General features: G+C 43.8%; 1 protein-coding gene across 1 annotated transcript in view; it reads left to right on the top strand.

Annotated features, from left to right (window-relative positions):
- Positions 1 to 1,984: 1,984 nt before the first annotated feature.
- The window catches only part of LOC311131861 (uncharacterized protein), a gene marked incomplete at both ends in the record, with an annotated part of 33,764 nt that continues 23,991 nt past the window's right edge, over positions 1,985 to 11,757 (top strand). The window contains 6 exons of the mRNA XM_084164989.1: positions 1,985 to 2,056; positions 3,709 to 3,783; positions 5,356 to 5,391; positions 5,505 to 5,567; positions 6,575 to 6,628; positions 10,271 to 10,306. Coding sequence (XP_084021115.1) covers positions 1,985 to 2,056; positions 3,709 to 3,783; positions 5,356 to 5,391; positions 5,505 to 5,567; positions 6,575 to 6,628; positions 10,271 to 10,306 — 336 coding nt within the window. The remainder of the gene's footprint in view (positions 2,057 to 3,708; positions 3,784 to 5,355; positions 5,392 to 5,504; positions 5,568 to 6,574; positions 6,629 to 10,270; positions 10,307 to 11,757) is intronic.

The following is an 11,757-nucleotide window of genomic DNA, read 5'->3' as shown; positions in this document are numbered from 1 at the left end:
CTCTCGGACAAGGGGACTTATCAATATAGTTATCTTTCTGTCAAGTAGGTTTGATCCTAACTGGAGATAAACATGAACTTGTGCATCATGCATACACAGATGATCGAAATCTCAGCTAAACTTTGAGTGCAGGGATCTCAAGTTAGAATTCAACCAAAAATATGCATTTGATCAGGAAATCAAAAAATGTATTTGCTAAGCATTACCATTCACATTTCTTACTGTGATGTTTTATTTATTTATATTCAAAATGATTCCTGAGCTTTACATTTGTGACATTTTTGTATTATGGGTGCTCTTTGCTCTGCCATGCTTACTCTACTCTGTCTTTAAATGGGTTTCATCCACAATAGCTGTGACTTTTTACCTTTTTACTATTGAACGTTATATGTTTATTCTTGTTTGCATAAGATTATGAGATGCCTTTTCTACTCTAGAAGAAAGAAAATATTATTGTCCTTCAATATCATTATTTTCTCAAATGTTATTCCAAAACACACCAACAGGATAGGGTTGGGCATTACTGCACAAAAGGAATGTATTTCAGACCACTGTACCAACTCTGGAATAATATGTGAACTGAAGGAACTAGAGATGCCCAACAGAGAGCAGGATTTCATCAAAGGAGAGAGCAGTATAGACGAGATCAAAGAAACATGTGAAATACCATCTCCTAAAGGTAAGAAGTGACAGTGTCTCTACAACATATGGGGTGCGTTCGAAATAATTAAATAATACAAAATATATTTGTATAGAAATAAAATGGTCCAACTTGTGTTATTCTGAGCCTTGCTGTTGGAAAACCACATTAGTGTCAGACTTTCAGCTGTCGCAGATGCACCTCCCCCAACTTCACTCCTCAACTTTGGTCTGCAGTCGGTTGCTTTAGCCTTTATACATGAGTTGGTTCGTATTTCAGTCACGAAATCGGTGAAGAGGAACTGCAGAAATGTGCAGTCGACTGCAGTCAAACTTCATAACCTTTGATCACATGGTTTTTATAAAGTTCATGCAGTCGTCATGTAGGCACAAGTCGGACAAATCCCCATAATGCAACACACTTGGGAAGGTGTTGGTCACCGACTTGACAAAGTGATCTGCTCGAATGCGCGCATTCGGTCAGTCTATCGCAGAGAAAACTCACTGAGAAAATAGTGAGAGACGTGACACTCCTATGTGAAAGGCTGCCATAGGGCAGAACATACGTACACACACACACACACACGCACACACACACACACACACACACACACACAACACAAATTGAATGGCATTAACCCTGTCCAGAAACAACCCCTAGCTCCTATCCCCTAAGCACTGTAGATCTGAAAGAAGTGGATAGATGTAAGCAATATGGCAGAAATTCAAGCAAGCCTATCAGGAGGCAAGGTGTAGCTACTACGATATTGCTTATGGGGGGAGAGTTACTGTAGGTTGGGACATAACACTCAAGTTTCAGTCACTCAGGAACTCCCTTTCTGCTAGGTAGCAGCTGTGTCCAATCAGCATGTGGGAACCTGGCTGTGCATATTCATGAGCAGCGGCTGTGTTTGTCCAATGAGCTTGTGGGAACCTGCCTAATGGTATACATTATTCATGAGTGCAGCAGTGTCATCCCCCACCCACCATGGTAATGAGCTGTGAGGTGTATGTGTGTGCCTTGGTGTGTCTCTCTCCGTGTGTGTGTGTGTGTCTCTGTGTGTGTGTGTGTGTGTGTGTGGTGTGTATGTTTCAGTGTGTGTCTCTCTGTTTGTGTAGGGGGTCTTATGTTCACTGGGGCAGGCTGTAGGGCTGGGTTACACCTCTCTCTCACTCCATCCAACCATTCCTCCACACCACTTTTCCTGGGTGGAATTCTCGGGGCTGCGCACATCCCCCTTTGGATTCCCTACTGTTTCTGTCCCCGGCTTGAAGGAGAGGACAGGGGAGAGAGGGAGAAAGCGAGAGCAGAGAGGATTTAGTGCTGAGGAGAGAGAGAGGGATCATGTCTGGACTCTCAGCTGTGTTGAAGAGCTGGGTCATCCTGCAGACTCTGTGCCTGGCTCTGGCCCAAGTGGTGAGTGGACTGGACAGGGGAGGTTAGGACTGTACCCACATTAGGGTGGCTCTGGCTGGCTGGGGTATGGTGGGAGAGGGGTCTCCTGGAGAAAGGGACTAGGGGTGGAGGTAAAAGGGGGCTGCTAGGGGAACTGCTGTGCTTGCTATGGTTTTGTTGTCACACTGGCTAGTGGTGGTTGGAAAACAACATTTTGGAATTGGGTTGTTTCAGAAGAATAAACGATCAGAATAGTGTTTCAGAGCTTGTGTTTCATCATTGTCATCGTCATTGTAATGATGAGTCTAGAGCAGGATGAAGATCAGCTGTGTACTGTGTGTGTTGTGGAATGTGGCATTGTACATACATATCTTCCTACTTTGGACTATGGCCCTTGATTCTGTGGACAACGATTCTTCCTGAATACGGATGAAGAATGGAAACGTCTCCTTTTTTATATGGATGGTTATCCCTAAAGAACAATTGGAGTGGATACAAAACATGGACCGATTTACAATTTTTGCCAAAAAGGAGATTCAGGAGAGAGCCCTAGAGGGATAGATTCGACAGAGCGGCCCTGACACTAGAATTCGGCTGGACACACACAAGAATGTGGATATACAGAAACACAGGCTGTGTATTCAAGACACCCAGTCGCTTTACTGCGAAGCCCACTATTCAAACACACACACACACGGAATGACGGCCCTGATGACACCCTCCAACAAATCACACGCACCTGCTATCCAACAGAAAATTACCAGTGGATCTGTCTGAACAAACAGGATCATTGTGTGGAATTCCCAAAAAAAATTCTGAAAGATTGGCAGACTTCTGGAATACATCTTTACACTGTATGAGGATTCTGTGTTGTGACTGGTTGAAAAGGATTGAAATCGATTGAAAAAAGCTGCATTCCCAAAAGAAGGGGATGGGATGGGGGAGGGTCTTGGTAAACATTCCCAGCCTCATGACAAATACAGGATGTGGGATCAATACAGGATGTGGGATCAATACAGGATGTGGGATCAATACAGGATGTGGGATCAATACAGGATGTGGGGTCAATACAGGATGTGGGGTCAATACAGGATGTGGGATTATTTTCACTTCCATATCAGAAAAGAGAACCTCATTCATCAGTCCTATTTTTTCTCATGAGCTCCGGATAGTTCATTTTATAAATGTTTTTAAATCGTTCCATATAGGCTACCAGTGGTATTGTATTTGAATTGGCGTTACATGATTTATGTCAAAATGTGAGGGTTATGGGTGATGTTTCTAGGTGATTCATTTACTTTGGGATTATGATGCTTTGGTCTTGTTTATAGGATTTTATTCACATTAAATTTTATTGAAATATGATGACACTTGATAATGTGTGATTGCCTCACATTGTTGTGCCTCTATCAATTAGGCATATCCAAACATTGAAATTATTTCAGTGGTTCAAAAAGCACCTGCTCCAAAACTAGCCATGTCTCCATTATCAAAAGGCTTACAATAAAATGGCACAAAAATCCCAAAACGTATTCCACATGTTCTCGACAGTATGAAAACAACAGGTATTCAATTGGATGAATACCAAGAAGTGAAACATTCTAAGCCCAAATAATTCTCTACAAAACCTCTGCACATTTCTAAACCTTCCATTTTGTTCTCATTTCTTCCAGAGCGGGCCTCCAGGACCTCAAGGCATTCCCGGCCCGCCCGGCCCCTCTGGCACCCCCGGGTCCGATGGCATTGATGTGAGTATCCCCTCCGCCTTGCCCAGCGCCAACAGGTTGTCACAAAGACGGGCATTGTACCTAATGGAGCGCTCTGGTAGTAATGCGGATGTACCACCAGCGGGCGGACGGAACGAAAACACAGCGGCACAAAAGAGCTCTGTTTCCCACAGTGAGAGAGGTCTTTGAGTCAGGATCTTTCGCTCCATCCTGAGAGAGGGGTTCGGGCTAATATCGCGGTAATGGGATACCTTTGAGGTATTCTCAGTCTAAGCAAAGCCAGGTTCTGAAAACATATTGAGAATACAGAATTATACCATGAATGGAGAAGGGAAGAAGTACCAACGTGTGAGCCTAGGCCCATATGATTCAAAAGGAATGTGATGTTACAAGGTAGGCTTGTATCCAATGCGATTAGTAGGCGACTGTTTCTCCCCCAAAGCCACATAGATATACTGTTCAAGTGAATGGTTTAGGATATGTCAATGCCCTCACTGAGTTGGACATAGCGACTCATTCTCTTTCTAACTAATGGAAGGCTATGGACTGGCAGGTTGATGTTTGATGTGAACATGGATCACCTCTTCTGGGTTGGACCTTGGAATGGAAAGGGCCCCAGGGTCAAATATTGATCTACTATGATATGTGATGTCACCAAAGGGTGGGATGTAATGGGAGTGCTGTGAAACCCAATTCTGGCCAACAGTAGTTGCTGGCTGCATATCATTCCAAAAAAGTTGTTCCATCCCCTCTGCCCTTGTTCACTCTCCTTTGCAGACGTGAGTGGACTAGGGTAGGTGTCAGCAATAGCTCCACCTAGTTTCCACTATATTTACCTATCTAGTCCTATCATGATTGGAAAGTTCCCAAACTCCACCTTGAGGGCGGAGTAACCATGAGCTGTCAATCATGGCTGGATTTGAAAATAAACATTTGCCCCCATCCTCCTCTTCACGTGTGGCAAACTAACGCAATAGGTTGATGTCACTACCTAGGATGCATTTCAATAGTCTAAAGATACTTCCTCTCCTTGTATCCTCTCCTTGTCTCCTCTCCTTACATGATCTGTCTTATCCCTGATCTGAAACACGGGCTAGATGGAAGCCATATGGAGGTTGCTTACTCAGAATTTGCTTTCACTTGTCCAGCACCTAAAGTCAAAGTCTGCTCAGATTGAGGAAAGGAGATTATGTTAGGTGGTTACTCTGGAGTATTGAGATGCAGCCATAGCCTTCTGGTTGGGTCAGTGGAGGTTCCACCAATCCCTCCAGATCAACAAGGGGCTGTCACCAAGGACTTCTATGTCAAGGGATTCTATAAAATCTGTATCGCCTGAAGAAATGTAAAGGTAATTTCCGAATGAGCCGACATATGCAGCGCTTACCGTGAATGCAGTCTGCCAATGCAGGAACGTTGCCTTTAAATTTCATTCACGCTGTAACGCTGAACTTCCGTGATACGGATTGAATAGAGCCCAAGGACATCAACGTCTTCTACATAAACTGACTTCCATGTGGTCAATATCTGGAAGTAGCAGTGTATGAACAAATTGTTAACGTCATGTCTCTCATTTTTGTTCCTCTCTCTTCACAGGGGTTAAAAGGACTTCCTGGTCCTCCTGGCCCACCAGTAAGTTACTGTGTATGCATGTTCAAGGGTGTTTGTGCAACTTACTCAATATGACAACATCTCTGATGTGGGTGAGTGTATATACCTGCCCATGGCTGTGTCTCTGTTTGTAGGGGTTGAAGGGGGACCCAGGTGAGCCTGGTCCAGACGGACCTCCAGGAGAGAACGGCATCGACGTAAGTCTCCTCTCTATCAGACGCTGAGTGTGTGAGAGAGAGTTACAAAAAGAGAATGAAAATTGATGAGTTTGTGAGGAAGAACGAGAGAGAGAGAGAGAGAGAGAGAGAGAGAGAGAGAGCGAGAGAGAGAGAGAGAGAGAGAGAGAGAGAGAGAGAGAGAGAGAGAGAGAGAGAGAGAGAAAGAGAGAAAAGAGAGAAAAGAGAGAAAAAGTGTGTAAATGAAAATAATAGTAAACAAACAAAAAATTGACCAACTGGGAACATTTTGTTAGTCCCCAAGAGATTAAATGCTATTTCTAGGGGGATTAGGGTTAAGGTTAGAATTAGTGTTAGGGTTAGAATTACGTTAAGGGTTAGGGTTAGGAGCTAGGGTTAGTTTTAGGATTAGGGTTAGGAGCTAGGTTTAGGTTTAGGTTTAGGGTTAGGGTTAGGGTTAAGGTTAGGGTTAGGGTTAGGGTAAGGGTAAGAGTACGGGTTAGGGTTATGTTTAGGGGTTAGGGAAAATAGGATTTTGAATGGGACTGAATAGTGTGTCCCCACAAGGTTAGCTGTACAAGACTGTGTGTGTTTGTGTGTTGGTGTTTGTGTTTGTGTTTGTGTTTGTGTGTGTGTGTGTTTGTATAAACCTCCAGGAAAGAAAAGCATTGATGTAAATCCTGATGCATTAAAATATGTTCACCTGGCTAGATAGACTGAGCTTCATGTTGTTATGAATGAAGGTGGCTGTTTTGAGGAAACTGCTTTGCTCTAACCAAGGGACCAAGACTGCTGGTCTCACACAGTCACCCGCTGAGAGACATTCCACAGGGATTTGTTTTCCTGTTGATTACCTGGAAGTGTCAAATCCAATCAGGCCACTGTTAGTCCCATTGTTATAACAGGAATTTAGGTCTCACGCAGCAATCTCCACCTGCACTTGTTGTATAAGACTAATTTCTAACTAATATACTTTCTCTTCTTTACCTCCACTCACGCTCTCTCTCTCCATCACTCCATCTCAACAGGGTTTGATGGGAGCAAAAGGAGATCGCGGTCCTATCGGGAACCCTGGACCTAAAGTAAGATCCTGGGGTGCATCTCAATAGTCTAAAGCAGTGATTCTCAACTGGGTCAATGGAGGTTTTGAATGGATCGTGGGTGTCTGAGTAAATAAACACATTCATTTTTTAGTTATTCATTTTTTTATGAAAAAAGACTCCAGTCTGAACTTAAACAACTAAAACCAGGTAGAAAGTGTGTGGAAATTATAATTAACCTACATTTTAAAATAATTTAATCTCTGAACAATTTTTCTTCAATCATAGTATTTTCAATGTTTAGTTATTAGCAGCGCTATTTAGCATATTTGGCTGATTTAGTGGTCTCAAACCAGTGAGTTTACCAACATTCTTCATCAAGAATATGAGCAATATGGAATTATTTACAATTAAAAAGGTAGGAATGTTATTCCCTTTTCCTAAAATTGCTACATTTACTATCAATATAGCATAAACATATTTTTTTCTAGATTACATTTTGGCAAAAACAAATTGAGATGCGAATATTGGGTCGCAACTGAGACAAATCAAAATAAAATAAAATACATTTTTCTTTGTCACATGCGCCGAATACAACCTTACCGTGAAATGCTTACTTACAAGCCCTTAACCAACAATGCAGTTCAAGAATTAGAGTTAAGAAAATATTCAATGTAAATAGTCTGGGTGGCCATTTGGTTAATTGTTCAGCAGTCTTATGCTTTGGGGTAGAAGCTGTTAAGGAGCCTTTTGGACCTAGACTTGGCACTCCGGTACTGCTTGCCATGCGATAGCAGAGAGAACAGTCTATGACTTGGGTGACTGGGGTCTTTGACAATTTTTTGGGCCTTCCTCTGACACCGCCTGGTATATAGGTCCTGGATGGCAGGAAGCTTGGCCCCAGTGATGTACTGGGCCGTACGCTCTACCCTCTGTAGCGCCTTACGGTCGGATGCTGAGCAGTTGCCATACCAGGCGGTGATGCAACAGTCATGATGCTCTCGATGGTGCAGCTGTATAACTTTTTGAGGATCTGGGGACCCATGCCAAATGTTTTCAGTCTGCTGAGGGGGAAAAGGTGTTATCGTGCCATCTTCACGACTGTCTTGGTGTGTTTGGACCATGATAGTTTGTTGGTGATGTGGACACCAAGGAACTTGAAACTCTCGACCCGCTCCACTACAGCCCCGTCCATGTTAATGAGGGCCTGTTTGGCCCTCCTTTACCTGTAGTCCACGATCAGCTACTTCGTCTTGCTCACATTGAGGGAGAGGTTGTTGTCCTAGCACCACACTGCCAGGTATCTGACCTCCTCCCTATTGGTTGTCTCATTGTTGTCGGTGATCAGGCCTACCACTGATGTGTCGTTAGCAAACTTAATGATGGTGTTGGAGTCGTGCTTGGCCACGCAGTCTTGGGTGAACAGGGAGTACAGGAGGGGACTAAGCACGCACCCCTGAGGGGCCCCAGTGTTGAGGATCAGCGTGGCAGATGTGTTGTTACCTACACTTACCACCTGGGGGCGGCCCGTCAGGAAGTCCAGGATCCAGTTGCAGAGGGAGGTGTTTAGTCCCAGGGTCCTTAGCTTAGTGATGAGCTTTGTGGGCACTATGGTGTTGAACGCTAAGCTGTAGTCAATGAACAGCATTCTCACATAGGTGTTCCTTTTGTCCAGGTGGGAAAGGGCAGTGTGGAGTGCGATTGAGATTGCGTCATCTGTGGATATGTTGGGGCGGTATGTGAATTGGAGTGGGTCTAGGGTTTCCGGGATAATGGTGTTGATGTGAGTCATGACCAGCCTTTCAAAGCACTTCATGGCTACCGACGTGAGTGCCACGGGGCGGTAGTCATTTAGGCAGGTTACCTTCGCTTTCTTGGGCACAGGGATTATGGTAGTCTGCTTGAAACATGTAGGTATTACATACTCGGTCAAGGAGAGGTTGAAAATGTCAGTGAAGACACTTGCCAGTTGGTCCGCGCATGCTCTGAGTACACGTCCTGGTAATCCGTCTGGCCCCGCGGCCTTGTGAATGTTAACCTGTTTAAAGGTCTTGCTTACATTGGCTATAGAAAGCGTGATCACACAGTCGTCCGGTAGAGCTGGTGCTCTCATGCATGCGTCAGTGTTGCTTGCCTCGAAACAAGCATAAAAGGCATTCAGCTCATCTGGTAGGCTTGCGTCACTGGGCAGCTCGCATCTGGGTTTCCCTTTGTAGTCCGTAATAGTTTTTAAGCCCTGCCACATCCGACGAGCGTCAGAGCCGGTGTAGTACGATTCAATCTTAGTCCTGTATTGACTCTTGGTTCATCTGAGGGCATAGCGGGATTTCTTATAAGCTTCCGGATTAGTGTCTCGCTCCTTGAAAGCGGCAGCTCTTTAAATCGGTGTGGATGTTACCTGTAATCCATGGCAGCTGGTTGGGATATGTACGCACGGTCACTGTTGGGACGACATCGTCGGAGCACTTATTGATGAAGCTGGTGACTGAGGTGGTATACTCCTCAATGCCATTGGATGAATCCCGGAACATATTACAGTCTGTGCTAGCAAAACAGTCCTGTAGCGTAGCATCCGCGTCATCTGACCACTTCCGTAATGAGCGAGTCACTGTACTTCCTGCTTTAGTTTTTGCTTGTAAGCAGGAATCAGAAGGATAGAATTATGGTCAGATTTTCCAAATGGAGAGCTAGGGCTTTGTGTGTGTCTCTGTGTGTGGAGTAAAGGTGGTCTAGAGTTTTTGTGTCATGCTGGTAGAAATTAGGTGAAATTGATTTAAGTTTCCCTGTATTCAAGTCCCCGGCCACTAGGAGCGCCGCTTCTGGATGAGCATTTTCTTGTTTGCTTATGGGCTTATACAGCTCATTGAGTGCGGTCTTAGTGCCAGCTTCGGTTTGTGGTTGTAAACAGATGGCTACGAATAATATAGATGAAATCTCTCTTGGTAGATAGTGTGGTCTACAGCTTATCATGAGGTACTCTACCTCAGGCGAACAATACCTCGAGACCTCTTTAATATTAGAAATCGGGCACCAGCTGTTATTGACAAATAGACACCCACCCCCACCCCTCGTCATACCAGACGTAGCTGTTCTGTCCTGCCGATGCACGGAAAACCCAGCCAACTCTATATTGTCTGTGTCGTCAGCCACGACTCTGTGAAACATAAGATATTACAGTTTTTAATGTCCCGTTGGTAGGATAATCTTTGTTCTGATATCCAGAAGCTCTTTTCGGTCATAAGAGACGATAGCAGCAACATTATGTACAAAATAAGTTACAAACAATGCGGAAAAACAAACAAAATAGCACAGTTGTTTAGGAGCCCGTAAAACGGCAGCCATCCCCTCTGGCGTTCAATTTGGGTTCCGAGGCAGAACCAGCTGAGAACCACTGGTCTAAAGTGCCTTCCTTCTTTTCCTCGCGGACACCTTTTCCGAAACCTCTCTGTCCTCTGCTCTGGTTGATTGAAAACCTACCAGAAATTAACTGGAATGACATCTAGCCTACTAGCCTAGGCTCAACAACACTAACATTGTGTTACCAAAGCAGAAACAGGCTCTCAACCAGGCTAAGTCAGGTCATGGTAATCAGCCAACGGGAATCTACATCGGATGTCTGTAGGGAACTGTGAGAGAATAAACCCTCATGTTGTTGTTGTTCTTGTTTATTGTTGTTTTCTACAGGGCCAGCCTGGACCTGGTGGTGAACCTGGACTCACTGTAAGTACTAACAGACTCAACAGAACCTGAACACTGTTTAGTACAGGCTACATATAACCTGATCACTACAAATCCACTGGGACTAACCCTCAGTCATAACTAAGGCCCAGAGTTTTATTGACCACATTACCTAATTAGGAGTACAGAGGTATGGGGGGGGGGGGGGGGGGACTCCAGTCCATACCCTAGTCATAAGGGCTACATAACCCTGTCATAACAGCTTTTGGCAGCTGATTCTACAATGTTATAACTAGTCTCTTCCACCAGTCAAGTCAACATGGTCTCAGAGCATTTCGTATTATTCTGTACGTAAATCCGAGACAGTCCATTAAGATATGTTATGCTTCGTATGGTATGTAGTAATTTGTGGTTGTCCATCACCCATTTTGTATGATATGCTGCGAATTGTAATTCACATTGTCATGAATTTGCAAAATGTACAATATGTTACAAATTTGCAAAATTTACAATATGTTATGAATTTGCTAAACATATGATATGTTATGAATTCTAGCTAGGTGGCTAGGTGGCTAATGTTAGCTAGCTTGCTAGGGTTAGGGGTTAGGGTTAAGGTTAGGTTAAGTGTATGAGTTAGGTTAAAGGGTTAAGGTTAGGGTTAGGGGAAGGGTTAGCTGAAAGGGTTAAGGTTAGAGTTAAATTAAGGATTAGCTAAAAGGGTTAAGGTTAGGGATAGGGTTAGGGGAAGGGTTAGGTAACATGCTAGGTAGTTGCAAAGTAGCTCAAAAGTAGGGAAGTAGATGAAAAAATTGTTAATTAGCTAAATGCTAAAGTGTCCGTGATGAAATTCGAACTGGCAACTTTTGGGTTGCTAGATGTTCGCGTTACCACCCATCCACCACGACCAACCCCCCTTCTTTCATTTTTGCCTTAAGTAACCATACCAAATGTAACATATTATGCTAAATGGAGTGTCTCAGATTTACGTACAGAATAATATGAAATGCTCTGGGACCAGGTTGTTACAGTCGATACAAGACCTCTGATACAGGATCAGATATTTGTTCTTACATTTACATTTACATTTACGTCATTTAGCAGACGCTCTTATCCAGAGCATTCTGGTGCATTCACCTTATAGCCTTCAATTGTTTTGTTGTCAGGGTAATCTAATCCTAGATCTGTGGTTAATGCTGAAGTCTTCCTTGCAGGTTGAGGAATATGACATGTAGTTAGGGCAGAAGACCACTAGGCGGTGCTGTGTAGCTATATTTGACAGACTACTTACAGACTATATTGACAGAGTGAAGTCAGTCAGTGATACGCATGGCTGAATGACTGACTAACATGAATTTCTTTGTTTACATTTAATTTAATCACTTATTATGACACATTGAACACACATTGATTGTTTTCTCTCAGTCAGGGTTAGATTGATGCTCACTGTGTGTATTGTGTTCTGTCTCTGTAGACACAGATGCTCTTAATTGAAT

Source organism: Coregonus lavaretus (genome assembly GCF_964263955.1).
Source record: "Coregonus lavaretus genome assembly, chromosome: 7".
NCBI classification, from domain to species: domain Eukaryota; kingdom Metazoa; phylum Chordata; class Actinopteri; order Salmoniformes; family Salmonidae; genus Coregonus; species Coregonus lavaretus.
This window is presented reverse-complemented; position numbering and strand designations above follow the sequence as displayed.